This window comes from Triplophysa dalaica, chromosome 19, assembly GCF_015846415.1.
Source record: "Triplophysa dalaica isolate WHDGS20190420 chromosome 19, ASM1584641v1, whole genome shotgun sequence".
Taxonomy (NCBI): Eukaryota; Metazoa; Chordata; class Actinopteri; order Cypriniformes; family Nemacheilidae; genus Triplophysa; species Triplophysa dalaica.
The window spans coordinates 11,131,093-11,148,708 of NC_079560.1; the positions used below are offsets into that span (position 1 = coordinate 11,131,093).

Below are 17,616 nucleotides of genomic sequence, written 5' to 3' on the forward strand. Positions count from 1 at the left end.
TTAATAGATTTAGTCCAAGATACCTGCTTCAATGAGAAATATGTCAGCACAGGAAAGAAAACTGTGCTTGTGATGTGATTGTAATGGGTCTACAATGGGTAAAAAAAACAATTCTGACCGGGAGCAGTTCGAAGATTATGTTGCCATATAAACAGTCAAATAGTGTAAATATTTAGCATTGTTTTAAGCATTGTTCAGCCCCAAATGATTCTAACTCGCATTCATCTCTTTATGTTTTGCATAAACAGAGAAAGCTCCAGAAAAAACATGCAGACCGACTCCAATGTGCGAGTTCCGTCTTAATGACTTCATTCCTCAGGCCGAGTGAGATAACAACTAGCAAAATAACCACAAGAGTTGCTCCCTAATGTAGAACGCACAGATTTTGTTATGTTGATGAGACGTCTAAATCTTCATGTCCATCCTCAGATATTCAACTTCAAAAGAGATGAGCGCAGTAAACAGTCCAGACCTTTAGAGCATCCAGATGGGACTCTGTGTAAACTACAGCCCAAAACCCTGGTTACCCGCAGCCTGATGTATTTACTTTCCTTTGTGTCTTTGATATGACAGGACTGGAGCAATCAGTTCTTTGGGCATCAAGACTTACTGTCATTACGCACTAATGTCCGTGTCTCAGATATGAAAACAGTTACTCTAAATGAGAGGAGCTGTGAAATCAAAGCAGACAGACTCGGAGACGAAAAAGAAAGACGAGGTTATGAGCTTGAGAAAGAATAATGGAAAGAGGACGTGATGTGTGATCATACTAGGAGATGAAGGAAAGGCGATTCTCTAATACGAAGCATGCAATTCTTTATTCAAGCGTTTCTGGATTGATCCAAGAAAAAAAAAAATCATTTTTTCTACCTCTTTACTCTGATTTTAAAGTATCCGATTGGCTAAAAATCTGTGTGATGCAGGATGAGAGTAGATGTTGACCTACTGCTACTATAGCGTTCCATATTTAATGACAACATTTCCCTCTGTCAGGTCAAAAAAGAAGTATTAAAGACCCAGGTTGGCTTGTAGACGTTATTCGCTGAATGTTAGCGATGGGTCAGCATCTCATTTCTTCTGTAAGAATATATTTTATGCTGTGCACCAGCATTAGATATGCATGTACATTATACTATTCTTGTGTAAGTGCAGGATGAGTCATCATATTTTTTGGTCCATTTTCCCAGGTGAGACTGTACATTTAAGCATCTACTGACTGACGGAAAAAAATTGGGTTTTGATTTTTTGTCAATGAGGGCTATCAAACGATTAATCTAATCCCGAATAAAAGTTTATGTTTACATAATATATGTATATATCTGTGCATATTCATTTTGTATTTGAAAACAAATAAACATAATTTACATTTTTGGTAAATATAAAAAATACATATTTTCTTAATATATACACATGTAGATCTGTGTGTATATAAATACAAAATTAACACGCACACTACACAGACCTATATTATGTAAACACAAACTTTTATTCTAGAATTTTATTTCTACACCCCTACAAAGGATGTGTTAAGTATTAACACAATGTTTGTGTTAGACTATTAAACACAATATAGTATATTCAGACTATTTTAATCATTTTACAAATAGAGAATACAAGTTGAACAAACTGTGGTGTCCAAGAAACCACAAACTGTGATTTTTTAGAGTCTATAAGGTATATAGATATTTATGTGCAGCGTTTATTTGATAAATAAACAGAAGAACCCCTTTTTTCACCTTTACATTATTAAAACTTACATGAATCGATTTGGTGAATCTTTAAAAAGAATGAATTCTACCAAAAGTCTCCACCTCCAGATCAAACGCTACAATAGAACGCACATGGTGTGGCAGCACACGTGGCGGTGGTTCTAGCAGAATTGAGATTGTATCAAATCATTAAAGCGGGCTAAAAAAAAGGAATAAAGCAAGTAAAAAGAAAACAGAAGCATTTGAAAACAATGTTGACAAAGTCCCAATAAATAAGCAGGTCGCACTAAGAAACGGTCCAGACAGTAAAGACTAACTGAATGCCGCACAGTGGGAAATAATAGCAAGCCAAATGTAATCTCCAGAAGGTTATTATTCCCGAAAACCGTGTCCTCTCCCAAGGATGTAGTATGCTGTTTCCCGGCTCTCATCAAGACCTCCACCTCTCTGCCCGTCTGAGCTCAAAGTGCCCCTCTGAAGCAGGCTTGTCCAATTAAAGAAACACAAGCCTGAACCTTCATGTTTTTTATGAGACAACAGAGACAGCTATGACACAGAACTCATTTATAATGTCATGTGTGACTGTGGGTGTATATTCTTTTTCTGACAGGTGAGTTTGTCTCTGATGGTTGTGGAAAGCGAGTGTCTCGTGGAGAGAAATATCAACAGCTGATTAAGTTCGGGCCCTGCAGCAGCCGAAGCCATTTGCTTTGCAGATTAAACATGGCTATATGAGAGAGAGCGAGCGGGCGAGAGAGCAGAGGGAGCCGTATCTATTGGAGTTAACAGTGCTATTTCCTCTTGAATTGTGATGGAAGATGATACCAGGAGCGACAGTAATGTGTGTCAGGGGACGCTGCCGTTTATGGCAAGCTATATCGCACCACAATTTCTTTTTTTGGAAGATAAAGAAAATAATCATGCACAACATACCTCAAACTTACACACAGCATGCGATCAATATTTATAATAAGGGCATGTTTAAACGGTAGCTTGACGTGAAATGCAAATGGACTTAATTGATTTGAGTGAGAAATAGAGCAGAAATGAATTAGTAGACGATTCCTCAGAGGAACATGACGACGTGTGAGTCGCGTTGCGCTGGTCTATACTGAACACGTGGTCTTCTCGCCAGCCCCCCGGTGTCGTTAAACCTCATCGGAAAAATATTTAAAAATCCACAGGCTTGTTTTCTTTGCTGGATTTCACAGATCAAATCTGCCCTTGGTGGAGGAAGGCGGGGGTGTTTTCATACAAACAGCATGTCACCATATTGAGGTCTGTTGAAGAGTTTGAGCTGCCAGCAATCGGATTAAAAAACATACAACAACTTATGAAAAAAAAATATATTGATTTTAAATTAATGTTAAAAACAGGAAAATATACCTTTAAAGTCGTAATGTAAAAGATGTTAAATGGAAGTTAATTCATTATGTTATCTTCTGCATTGTGACGTATAACTGAGCATTTTGAATGAAAAAAAAAATGTGGTGCAGAAATTGATATTGGGAATTGACTGGATTGTTCGAAGTTAGAAATATTATTCCATATCAGATCATATTATACATTTGTCATGGTTCCACTATCATGTCATGTTTTATTCCTGTCTCGAGTGGAGCCATGGCATTGCCTGATGGTTTTATGTGGAAAAGACATGGTTCTCGTCTTTTGCCCCGCCCCTCTCACTCCACGTCAGCTTTCCCTGAGTGCTTAATCCCCAGCACCTGTTTCTTGTTAATTATCCTGTGTTTGTTCCCTATTAAGAGTCCTCATGTTTCATTGTCCAGTGCTCGTTCATTGTATATGATACCTGGTCATTGTTGATGTTGTTGATGTTTCATGCCCGTTCTTGTGCCTTCCCTTGTTCCTGTTTTCCCCACATCTAGTAAGTGTTAGTTTCAAGTGTTTGTTTTATAAAGTCTAGTCAGTCTGTGTCCTCGTTAAAGTTTATTATTTACCCTGTCTTGTTTTCCCCCTCGTGGGTTTTGTTTTGCCTTTTGTATAGTCTTGTCTGTTTAATAAATACCCTTGTTTACCCCCACGTCTGAGTCCTGCCTGCACTTGGGTTCTCCTGCCATGTCTTCTAAGAAGAACCATGACAACATTATGTCATATCTATATATATTTTATTATATTACATAACCTCTAGCAGGGAACTGAACTCTTGTTTCTTGGACATGTTTACGCAATATGTAGGCCACATTTGATTGTATTCTTTCTTCATCTGTTTTCTTGAATTTTTGGAGGTTTCTTAAACATTTTGAACAAAAGCTGAGAATTTGCGTTTGTGTCAAAGACTTTGTTAAAACTGGATTCAAAGTGATGATCAAAACGAGAGTGTTTGCTGCTTTTGAAACAAAAGATGCTGTAGTCCAATGGTTCACAAACTGGGGGGGCTGAACCCATAGAGGGGGCGGATGGTCTATACAAGGGGGGGCTCGATTGCCGATATTATAAATTCAACTGCCAGCTGACCATGTCGCTGTGTATTGGCATTTGTCGGATCGGTGACTTACACACCTAAAGTGACCAGTTCCTTATAAAGGTTTTTCAGTAAGATGTCACACAAATTTCAGTACTGTTATTACAATGTTTCAAATAAAGCCCTAACAGTTGTCTCTTTTTAACTATTGATATTATTATTATTATTAATAATATTATAACATTGTTTTTTAAAAATTATCAATGGAGGAGAAGCACAGTCTCATAAATGACAGATTCTACAAATTCTGTCCGATCAAAGGCAGGGAATGAGTTCATATCTGACACTGTATCTATACCAGCAGCGGCATGGCAACAAAATAAATCTCGCGATGCAACAAAAGACAATAGAACGCATTAAAACCTATTATAATTTTACATTTTGTCCACGCTGGATGCGGCACCTCATGGCGGTCGCGTCTGGATTAGACAGGATAAATAAAGCCCTCCAATTGTACTATAAAACTGAATCCTGTACGCTGAGATAATGTACTAAACAGTCAATAGACTCTCGAAATATTTGTTTCATACACGGCGTTGCTCAGCACCCGAGGTAAACCCCCGCAGCGGAAAAGCAATTCATCTTCCACTGTAATGCAGCATATAGACTTGCAAAATAGGTTATCGCCGAATCTGGATTTCACTGCAAAAAGATAATCCCTGTCGCAGGCCACAGGCCCCTCATAAATAAAACTTAACCATAAAAAAATAAAATAAAGGCCAGTTTTGCAATGCTGCAATCAAGTTGTTTTATAATACACAAGAACGATACAAACCGCTCTCGCAACCTTTGATTCTTCCAACCCGTAACGGTCTTGAGATTAAAACACAGACAGGGACGGCGCTTGATTTCTGCGATATTCCGTCACTATCACACGGCTCTCTGGGAGCCTCAATCAACAAACCATCATTATCGTCGCATGAGCATATTTCACAGGGAGGAGAAAAGAATCCTCACGATCTCAGCCTCGAGGGAACATCATTATCTGTCGAAAGAGAACAACCTGTGCAATTATTTTTATTCAGACGGACCGCCGCTGCTCACTGCTGTCAGTTAAAACTGACGGAATAGTGATACGTACATACGGCGAGCATGACAAGCACACTGCAATCTGGCATCTGCAGGCGTGTAATCTTAACATACATGTATCGACAAAGACTCCAAGTCATTTCTAGCAAGCCGCAAAGGTTTAAGACTGAAAATCAATGGTCATGGTGATGCTTTTCCGTTAGGAGTGTGTGTGTGTCTAAAAGAGGGGGCAGGTGCTGTGGCTGTGTCCTCTGAACTTGTCATCACTCCGGAAAGCTAAAGAGATTTCGTGACTGGCAGAGAAACTCTGGGAAAAAACAAGGTTTTGAGGGGGTAAATGGAATTTCTGATCATGGCTACAGCAAAGCTCAAGCGATCGGTGTTTTCCTGCACATCACCGTGAAAAACTACGGCGCTACATAGAATATCAATAAAGCCATCAATACTTCATAACTGTTGTGTGAGAGAATCTGTAGGCTGACTTCTATAAAACGCAACAAGAGTTTGAAAGATGCGTAACATATGTTAGTCAATATCCTTTGGCGCCCCAGAGAAAAGTCATACAGATTTTTTTTGAGGGGGGTTGAACTATTCCTTTATGCGCAGATGACAAACTCTACTAAGTGGAAGCTTATGTGTGTTATGGATAAGGGGCACTCCAAGCCTTTCAACTAACACACCGACCATCAAAAAACATGTTACAACAGCCAAAATATATAAATGGCTTCTGTATTAAACGCAGCGAGGTGTTAGGCGATGGTGTCTCCCTGATAAGATGGCAGCAGTTCTCCAGCAAATGTCATCTCCACCACAGGAACCCACATCAGTAGACTGACTCAGATGTGACGGGGCGATGAGAGCCGAGAGATGAAAAGGGAGATTTCAGAGGCCACAGGAGACATGTTTGCGCATTTCATTAGCCAGAACCATAATTTGTGAGTGTTCATGAATGTGCGTGTACTGTGCGTGGAGTTTGTTTTGCGTATTTGCTCAAAAATGTGGATTTGCTTGTTTCTAAATCCATGACGAAATGACGAAAGGTAAATAGTTAGACGTTAAGATAACGTCTAAAAATTATTTAGACAATATCCCCAACAGCACATCAAGTTGCTATTGTTACGTACGTATTCACGTTTTTCATTCGCTGATGACATATCTACTTTATAATTACATCTTCCACTGTCAGTCTGAGGATGTTGTAGGTCGATGGAACTGTGAAATTATCTAATTGTCTAGTTCTAACGTCTTTATTTTTTGTGTATAAGGGGTTCTGTTGTGGTGAGCCATAATACAACTTCTTGTTTTAATAACCCAATATTGCAACTGCATGTCATTGGTAGCACTCATTATAACACACGTAGACTTGAGATGCTGTGTTGTATGCATCCCTGCCACAAGCTTTTTCATACAGTGATGGAGGCAACTTCACACAGCAGATAAAGCCTTCACATGTTTGTAGGTGTGCGCGCCTCTTGTCATGTTACACAAAGACCGTGTCAGAAGGCGTGCTTACGCTTTTCTACAGTGTACCAAGCTGTTTCTTGTTTGTCGTTAATCCTCCTTATACATCATTGAGAATTTGTCTAAATGCTATAAATTAGGTTGATCAACCTTCACTTCATTTAATACAATATAAACACTTTTCCAGGTAAAATCGAACTGTGTAATATTGTATTGGATAGAAATGTAGATTTTTTGTGACTGGGGTGGGTTGAGTAGGGGGGTGGCTTTGAATATTGTTGAATACAGTTCTGTCATGACAACTCTCGGAGGCTTTCGCATGGAACATGACACATATGAATAAACTCTGCATAGCTTACGTGATCACCTTGTAGCAGATCTATACATATGGAGCTGGGGAAGGAGGAGGGTTTCTGAAATGCGCTGTACTGCCACAACAATCAATAGCTATGATTTAAACCTAGAGCAGCAATCTCTTTGGCTGCTGATATGGAAGGAACCAATCAGTTATTATGTCAGAAACGTTTCGACTTTAGGACTGCGCCATCTAGAGTTTCATGACAGAACTTTCTCTGTCATCTGGGGACCTTGGAGTCAGAAAGAACCCCTGCATTAGATGATTAAATTAGATTCTAGTTTAAGTTTAATTGTTATTGGTGCAACCCTCCCATTCATTAATTGTTCATAGCAATTTTTAATGGATCAATGACAATGAGAAAACAAAAACACAGTCCACATGGGGACACATCCTGTATTACTCTCTCCTTACAACTAATAAAAAGAAAGGATGGTTCCTGAATCACACGGTAAAGTGAATAATTACTAAAGTGAAATCAAAGAGGAAATAAGCATTTAACTACAGTTGTGTTCAAAATTATTCAACCCCCACTGAAATTGATTGTTTTGGTCGGTTTGACATTGATTATGATCATTCAGTCATCCTGCTTACAATTAAATCAAAGAGGCACGTGTAGGTCAGACAAATATAACATAACATTTATAATGAAATAACCACAAATGTCTTTTCTGAGCTCACATCATTATCAGTTTTATTCAACCCCCAAGTGACATTCAATCTTAGTACTTAGTACAACATCCTTTTACAGTTATAACAGCTTTTAAACATGAAGCATAGCTTGACACAAGTGTCTTGCAGCGATCTACGGGTATCTTCGCCCATTCATCATGGGCAAAAGCCTCCAGTTCAGTCACATTCTTAGGCTTGCGCACTGCAACTGCTTTCTTAGTCCACCAGAGGTTCATCGGATTTAAGTCTGGTGACTGCGATGGCCACTTCAAAATGTTCCAGCCTTTAATCTGCAACCATGCTCTAGTGGACTTGGAGGTATGCTTGGGATCATTGTCCTGTTGAAAGGTCCAACGTCTTCCAAGCCTCAGGTTTGTGACGGACTGCATCACATTGTCATCCAATATCTCCTGGTACTGAAGAGAATTCACGGTACCTTGCACACGCTGAAGCTTCCCAGTACCTGCAGAAGCAAAACAGCCCCAAAGCATGATTGACCCCCCGCCATGCTTCACAGTAGGCAAGGTGTTCTTTTCTTCATAGGCCTTGTTCTTCCTCCTCCAAACATAGCGTTGATCCATGGGCCCAAACAGTTCTAATTTTGTTTCATCAGGCCACAGAACACTATCCCAAAACTTCTGTGGTTTGTCCACATGACGTTTGGCATACTGCAGTCGACTCTTCTTATTCTTTGGGGACAGCAAGGGGGTGCGCCTAGGAGTTCTGGCATGGAGGCCATCATTACGCAGGGTGCGCTGTATTGTCTGAGCAGAAACTTCAGTACCCACATCTGACAAATCTTTTCTCAGTTCCTCAGCAGTCACACAGGGGACTTTTCTCCACTCTACGCTTCAGGTAGCGCACAGCAGTCGAAGTCAGCATCTTCTTTCTGCCACGACCAGGTAGCGTTTCAACAGTGCCCTTTGCCTTGAATTTGCGAATGATGCTTCCTATGGTGTCTCTTGGTATGTTTAACATCTTTGCAATCTTCTTATAGCCATTGCCCTTCCTGTGAAGAGTAATCACCTGTTCTCTTGTCTTCCTGACCATTCTCTTGACCTCACCATGTTTGTAACCACACCAGTAAATGTCTAGAAGGAGCTGAGTATCACAGTCATTTTAAAGCTGCCTAATTGGTGCTTATTAGGCTTTATTGCTGCTCCCTGATATCCACAGGTGTTTTCAATACCTGATTGAAAACACTTCATTGAACCTCTGTTCTTCAGAGTGGTAGTCTTTAAGGGGTTGAATAATTATGTCAATGAAGAATTCACAAAAGAAACATTTACTACTGTATTACAAAACTAATTGATGTCATTTTAGTTGCATATGGTTCTTTAAGAAGTCCTTGTAGGATTTCATTCTGAATACAATTACAAATGTACACTAAATTCCCTAAAACCATTTACAGCATTGGGGGTTGAATAATTTTGAACACAACTGTATATTGTTCCTGACTGAGGCAGGCATGTGTCGAGTGTTCTACCCACACTAACACTAATCAATGAGCAAAATAAGCAACAGAAATGAGCCCGTCTGAAGTGAATCCTGACTCCCTCACACTCTCACGGCAGGTATCCACTTCTGCATTAACACGCTACAGAAACAGATGTCACATTATGAAAACATTATAAAGCTTTTCCCTCCTCTCAGCTGTGATATTTAACCCTCTGATGTATGATGTCCACTACAGTCAACAGACCATCAACAGCTATTTCAAACCATTCAGAATGTGATGCTACATCCAAACCAGCACAGTTAGACCCTTGCCCCTTACCCATAAATCTACAGGACTGTTCTCTTAATATGGTACTGCATTTTTATTTACGACAACATAAATTCAACACGTCTGATGAAAGTGCTGATCTCAATCTCAAGAATATTTACTATTATCGGCTGCATCAGTGGACAGAAGTGGAGTGTTTAGAGTCTTGTTTTGAAGCGAAAGAAATGTGTGTTTAAGATTTTTCGTTTTTTTCTTTTATAACTTATAAAAGGGTTAAACAGCCAAAAAAGAAGGGTTAAACAGCCAAAAAAAAAAGACTACATTTCTTAAAGAACCCCTTAAGGAAATCATTGGACAATTCCATGCAAAAGTCAATCTCAAAAAAAAGATTTCACCATAGATTTCCATCATACTTATAGATTATATGTCAATATTTGGTGGTTTAAATATTCATGTCTATCAAAGTTTTAAAGCATTTTTTGAAAGCAGGTGAGCACCTCCATGGCGGCATCGTAATCCAAAATGGTCCCTATTCCATAAAAGGACATATGAAATTAAAATATAATAACTATTTTAATAACTAAGATATCATGAGGTTAAATTATTAGCAATTCTCTGAGAATACATGTCTTCCATAACGGTGAAACAGTTTCTAAATTCATTTTCTTTTTTTTGAGAAAACGTCCCTCACTAGTACCCCTGTGAAAAGATGAGTTCTTGTCAGATCTGACACCACAACTGTCACCGAGCAATGCGGCCAATCAGGTGACCTTTTCAGACATCACGATGGTTGGTAACGGTTGCATTGATTAATGTCTTCTCCAGGAGATGATCTCTGAGAGAAAACACCACAGGGGCTCTCAACAACCAAACAACAAATAACAAAACCACCACCAACATCTGGTGCCAGTCTGATTAGAGCAGTAAGGGTTAATCATATATCAACGAGCCCGTTCACACACACACACACACAAATGGTTTCAAGGTCGTGTAAATGAGAGGAACCATTTTTCACCAGAACCTCTGAATGGAAAAATGGCCTCTGGACTAGTTCTGAGCCCTGACCTTGCCAGCAACTTTGGCTTGGATTTCTGCACGGATGAGATCCGCTATGGAACAGGAACGAGAAGATTTCCTTGCATTAATTCGCTTTTGAAAATCCAGGTGGGTTATATTCGTCGTGGGTCCATGATCCCCGCTGAGGCGAAGTCGGAAGGGTCTGTTATGAAACGAACGAGTGCGTTTTGTTAGATTCTGTTTAGTATTCAGCGCATGGCTTTACAATCAAGAAGCCCACAGTCTCAGGTGAGTCACTGCACAGTGGGTAAAAGGATTGTGTCTTTGTGATATTTACTACAGTGATAAGATCTTGCCAACAGAGGGGGGCAGCTGCATACTTCAAATACCCTCAAGTTAACAATCTGATTATGGCAAATAAGTGCTGCTGCTTTTGCCGCTTGTTGACAAATGTGCGAAAAGGAGGACAAAACCCAAAGAGAGAGATTGAGAAGAAAGTGAGACAAAAGACGGAAGAGAGAAATCCCTTTGAATCAAGCACTTACGTTTTTTCTGCTCCTGCTTCTCATTGCTGAATGCCAAGGCCACTTCAAGGACATGACGTGTTCTTTTATTGCAAAGCTATTATACGTTACAGGATTACTTATTGGCTTAGTTTGAGGCCTGGGTCATTAGTTAGATAGTGAATCTCTCTCCATTCTGTGTGTGTGTGTGAGGGAACGGAGCGTGTTTGTACCTTTGGTGTGTCTGAAATACTGCTGGGATATATTATTAACAATCAGTATTAACCAGGTCAAGCTTATCGGTTCAAATGCAGACATTACTACTGAACATAAAAAAGGATGTTAAAATCGAGTCAGCTGTCCTGCTTCGCCACTAAACCCGGCGTGATATATTACTGTTCGCTCGTAGCTGAGCCGGCGCTGTGTGTGCGACACGCGCTCGTCTCCCCTTACAATGCTGACCTTTTAGTTGCGGAAATCCAGTCCAAAAATATCATACCGGTTCACGTCCGTATGTAAAAGGCAGAGGAGGGCCCCGCTGTGCCGTGGTCCTCACGCAGCCTCTCTCTCGAGGGTTCATGAACAGATCATTTCTGTTCACATGCTTTAGGCTCGACCTGCGCAGCCTCTTCGTTGGACCAGAGAGGTGATTAATCACTAGCCCCTTAATCATGCCCAAAGGTCCCGCTTTAATTAAAAACAAAGTTCTCTTTTCATTATTCCACTCCAACTGCAAGATGATAAGACCCCCACACACCCCCCATAACATATTACTGCCTGAACCCCCACCTCTCTCTCTCTCTCTCTCTCTCTCGCTCTTTTTTTAAGATGAAGAAACATCTGAAAGCTTAAATTGAAGGGCCACAGTTAATTGGAACAGCTGGACAGGAAAACAAGTGTCTTCAAATGCAGCTGGGAATCTTAAACAAAGTCTCCATGAAATTCAAATTGACCCTATTTATTTGTTTACCAATTTGTAATAGTAAATAGCACACATTACTAGATTTGAGGTGAACTATTCATAGTTCGTCAATAATCTAAGTCAAATCACAAAAAAATCGTATTCATTAACCAAACATAAAAAATCATGAGAATGTTATAACTAATGGAAAGATTCGACTTTTTCATCAATCCCCCAAATTTTTACTGTACATCCAATCAATTTGCAGTGCAAAAATAAAGCCGCGCCCTCTTTTTTCTCATTCAATTTTCTGTTTCACTTGGAAATGTGTCAAGATAATACTGAAATTGATCACAAAATCCAGTTCACAATGACTTTTTTTGGGGTTAAAAACAAACATGAAACCTTTATTGAGAAAATCCATGTAATATCGGACCTTCTTCAAAATCTATCCTGATTCCAAAAAGTAGGCTTGTAATACTGATTTTATCCTTCAAGCTGTTTCTCCAAAGTGTTAGACAATTAAGAATATTCAGTAATAGAAAGCTAACAGATTTTTTTCAATTAAGTTAGCAAGAGAGTTTAATGAAGAAATTAATAAAGAGTTAAAAATGGTATCTACTAACTATTGCAGTATACAGCTCTTCGGAAGATGCTTGTCCGAAAGAACTGTTTCAGTTTTTAACACTACACAAAGGTTTCAACAAAATACATCCAACAGAACATTTATTACCGAATCAAAATGCTAGAAAATATCTTTAAGATTGAATATATATGTTTAAATTTAAATACAAAATAAGTAAATAAAATTAAACCGAAAGTGCTTCTGGACAAGTGTGTGCAAATGTGGTCTACATCGTATATCCCGTTATCTGAGAACAGATGTGTTCCTGGATACTGAAAGGTCACTTAAGCATTCCAGCTGTGCTAAATTACACATTATAGTAACAGCTACTATATAAATCCTATGCTACTCTGTATATCATCACGTTGCAGAAGGTGTTGTAGATTCTATTTAGGGCCGTATCAACACCCTTTTTTTCATCACTTCAACCTAAAAATCTGTAATTAATTATCACCACTCTTAAAAATCTGTGATGATGTTTTGCTTAATGTTTTCTAAAAACAGAAGTTATTACACATTGAAACCTTCTCTTAACAGTTTAAAAAAAACTATAAACCTATATTACATACAGTCACTGACAGATCTGGTCATAGGTGTGTATAAACACGCTTTACATTCCACAATCTAATACAATGCCACTGGCTACTGATGTACATCAACTTTCAAACAGCTATTTCGTTTTAAGTGAAAATTTGACAGCTGACCAAAATACATTACGTTGATCTCCACCCTACATATTACATCTCTGAAGTGTGAGAGGTTACAGATTGTGAGTGCCTACGATCAAGTCATTCAAGCCATGATAACTGCTGTGGCTAATGGCTAATACATCCCTTGAAAAGTTAGTCAAATCGCTTAAAATATGATTTAATAAAGCGGCTAGTCTTTCATCTCGAGTCACCTGGCGGGAAGGATACGGTGAGAATATGAGTAAATCTGTGATAGAGTTCTCTAATTAAACAGGAGCCGAGCGCGCGACTATGACTAAGCTCCCGAAATACAGCGTGGCGAAATTCAGCCGAGTTCTTACCTCGGGTAGTAAATGTGGTTATTTTAGTGGAGAGAGGCACGAATGTGATAGAAAACCGATGTACGCGAGGCGTCAATCACCTTAAATACATTTTTTAGCGCTGTTGTCTAAAGGGTAACGTGTGTGCGAGCGCTGGAACTTATAAAAGCTTTCAAAGCACTTCAAAGCTTCCTGGCCACTCTGGCTGTCTGTTCTGATGTAATTCATAGATAAAGAAAGGGGCATTGCGATTCAAATCACGAAAGCAACCATGCAGCCCCAATCTCCAGAAAAAAAGTGACTCCAAATGTTAATGACATGCCTTATGCCTCTCAGACTAAAATCCAAATAGCTCAAAAAACATTTTTTCAACTAAAAAGCCATATATGCTGAACACCGCATCCAGAGCCCAGCAGCTACCTTGAAGAGAACATGCATATGAAAAAGCTTTCAGCAGCCATGTGCTCTCTTGGGGGACGAGGGCTCAGATTGTATTATGAAAATTGAGGGGAACAAGAAAAGATTCTTACCTGATCCAGGATCACCTGTGGAAAAGAAGTCAAAAGTACGCAGTCAGAAGCATCGTTGCAGAACTTGCTTAAAAGACGAAACCGGATAATCCGGTCACATATTTGGTCCTCGCAGAAAGTATATCGTTAAAATCTTGAGACATGCGGCGGATCTGATTCAGATTCACTCGAACCGGCTTGCGTATTGACTTACAGAACAAATGTGAATAGCAGCAAGTTAAAATGAGCAGACAGTCATGTCGCGGGAAAAATTAATGAGTGTGAGTTCAAAATAAAGAAATTAAATCATGCTGGATTGTAAGTCTTATTCATCCACCCCAAAAGCAAGAAACATATATGCGTTTAATATATTACAGTATAAATAGCACTGCCCAGTCAAACAACTGCTCCAGTACAGAACAGCTCTGTTAGTGAACACTGAAATATGACTAATTTACATACCACATTACTCACATTGAAAGAATTCATTTTGTTCTGTTTGCAAACTATGAATATAAAAGTGGAGTATTTCCACTGGCAGCAGGAGCTGCAGTAATTCCAGGGAAATGAGATGAATTGTGAGCGGGGCTGAAAAAAAGGGATTCACTGAGAAATTCACCCTGAGTGAAATCTCATGCGTTTTATGTCTTAAACACTTAGAGTATTACAAGTTTTTCCAAAATCTAAAAGTAAGGAACTCTTGCCTAAATTATTTAAGTTTTATGTGCCTCTGAATATCTTCAATACAAAAGAACAAATTCACAATCCAAAGATGTGCATATGTATCCTATTCAACCTGGTCTTATAGGAATAACGTACCTCTGTACACTTTTTGCAGCACCTCAAAATACGTACCATCAGATAGGGCTGTGCCATTTAGGGAAAATATCTAATTAAGATTTTTTTGACATAAATTGCTATTGCGATTTGATTTTTCTAAGTCAAGCTTCAGCTCAATATTGTCAATAGTGTGCAGCACACTATGGGTATAGTTACCCTGCTGAAAAAAAACAATAAAAATTCTGATTGCTTCTGTTAAAACATTACAAAATTCCTTTCTGTAGTTTGTTTTGGACATTATTCAAGAAGAGATTAGGGACTGTGTCCCGAGGCGTTTCTGCTAGCGTACGGCGTTTTTTTTTCAACTGTTTCCAATGGAAAGTCACATTTTTGGAAAATGTTTTTTTTCCACTCTGTGTTTTTCCCATGCACAGCGCTGGCGTTTGACCGGGCACCAAGAGTTGAAAAATGGTCCACTTGAGGCAGAATGCTCAGCCTGCAGCAGGCATTTTCAGCAGAGCTCCTGCCGCTTTCAGCAATGTAAAAGCGCCTCAGTGGACACAGCCCCTTGCTGTTGTTCTATTGGTTCCCATCTGCCAGATTTCATCACACAAATAGAATCCAAATACCAGTGTACACTTTTTATAGTTTCCATTAAAACAAATAAAACTCTCATTTGTGGGAGCTTGTGGCAGTTGTGGTTTACTGGTTGGAGAGTCGGACATGTAATCAGAAGGTCGCTGGTTTGATTCTCAGGGAGAGCAGGTAGCGCCTGACGTGCCCTTGAGCAAGGCACTTAACTCCTGGATGTTGCAATGACCACTGCTTTAGTTGTGTGTGTTTACTACTCACTAGATGGGTTAAATGAAGAGGTTTTGAGGCCAGCTCTGCAAACGCTCATTTTTAATGGGCGTGCAGCACTGCTTTTTTATTTTAAACTCTCCACAAAATCAGATTTTCGAACTCTGCTTTGTTCACAAAGGTATCTACTCGGAGAAATGAAACGAACAAACGCTCCATGTTTTTCCCACATGAGCTGGACATGTTTAAAAATAAACTTTAACCACGCATTCCTAATATCACAATCCGAAGGGAGGTTATGCAGCGACTGTATTCTTCCACAACCGGGATGGCACAATATATAGTTATGTTTAATGCCATTTTTGTTTATTGCTATCTGGTTCCGCGCCACTTGTGGTACTTCAGTTCTGTCATCCGCGAACCAGTGGGCGGGGTTAGAGAAGTAGTCGTTGATATTTTTCTGTGGAGGTGGTGTTCAACCTATCAATGTCGTCATAGATAGATGCATTCCAGAACCTGGCGTTCGCTGGGCCTGGTGTCAATAACAGATGTAATCTCAGTAACAAGGGTGTTTTCAGTTCTGACACTTACATGATGTTCACATACGATTCCCTCTTATATAACAAAAGCTTAGGTTATAATTTTGATTTTAATTCATGCCTCCTTCAACAAAACACAACTGGGTTCATTCCTGGAGCGCGATCGTCAGAGATTAAAACCTGCTGTACTCACACAAAGGTATCGTACTGCTTTAGAAGACTTGAAACGCAACCTGTTTGTAATGCTTTTATACTGTTTTTAATAAATACCTGTGTCTGACTTATATTTCCTTGTTGCTTGTTTAAGTGTTTGGTAAGTGTGTGTCGTTTTAGGTTTAGGGTGTAGTGGTTAGGTTAACTCTAAAATATTTATTGACGTATAAATATTAAGTATTTATAAAATCATTTCAGAGGCAAATCGTGACACTGACATCCATTCTCTAGTGGACCAATGCAGTTCTTCTCTTTAGCACCCCCAGTGGACTTTTGTGTCTCAAAACAATATGTACCTGATGGTATGTGTTTACAGAGGTACATATTTCCTATGAGACCAGGTTGATCCTATTACAACCTACTCTGACCATTAATAAAGGATAAAAAAGCTTTAGTTACATCTCTAGCCATGAAATGGAAAAGTATTCACAATGGTTACATCTCAGTGAATCTTAAAAGTGTGTTTTTTGTATTTTCTTTCTTCTGGGCAATAACTGTTTTCCCCAAAAACATTGTGTGTTTTGCCATTTGCCTAATATAAATGTGAAACAACAGAAATGTGTTTTTTCCTAATAATACTATTCACGCACTGGCCCGTAGCCATTAAAATAATATCTTTGCAAATAAATAAATAAAAAATTAATTATACTCTATGTGCTTCTCTCACAAGCCATTACAGGGAGGGTTTTCCATATGCTCGGGGCTCCTGCCGATCTAGCTATCAGTGAAAGCAGATGTTCTCTCAGCAGCCCACGAGCTCTAAGGGTCACTCCAATACAGAGAGTGGAACTCTTCAATATGCATTGTACACACTGTACAGTAAACAAACAGTTTTCAGACCTGGAGAAAGAGAAACGCTTGCATTTCTCATCTAATCTGTAGCTAAACTACTGGGGATCTAGTTGGGGAGATGTAGTCATTACTACAAATGAAGGAAACAAATTGCCAGAATGGAGGCAAATGTACTCTAAATCACCTTTAAATAATGTGTCCCAGAAGGAGACGAGACAGTTGAGGGTGGGTGTTAAAGGGATAGTTCACCCAAAAATGAAAATGCTGTAATCACTTAAACAGTCTTATGTTGTCGAAAGCATGCCTGCTTAATTTACTGGAACACAAGGAGAAATGATATTGTAAGAAAACTGGCTCTGCTACTTATCCACAATGAAAGTGAAGAGTGACTGAAGATGTCAGTCATATACAATCTGCTTCACATCACCTTTTGTGTTTCACAGAAAAAAAGAGCCATACAGGTTTGTATGAGTCAGACATGAGTCAGAAAAGA

The 17,616-nt window shown here is 39.2% G+C and overlaps 1 protein-coding gene across 11 annotated transcripts in view; it reads right to left on the bottom strand.

Moving 5' to 3' along the window:
* The window catches only part of nrxn2a (neurexin 2a), a 286,021-nt gene that overhangs the window by 199,334 nt on the left and 69,071 nt on the right, over positions 1-17,616 (bottom strand). Inside the window, exon 6 of one of the 11 annotated variants that reach the window (XM_056730665.1) lies at positions 14,020-14,034. The exons of the other annotated variants lie outside the window; for them this stretch is intronic. Within the exon in view, the coding sequence (XP_056586643.1) occupies positions 14,020-14,034 (15 nt within the window). The remainder of the gene's footprint in view (positions 1-14,019; positions 14,035-17,616) is intronic. 11 annotated transcript variants of the gene reach the window in all.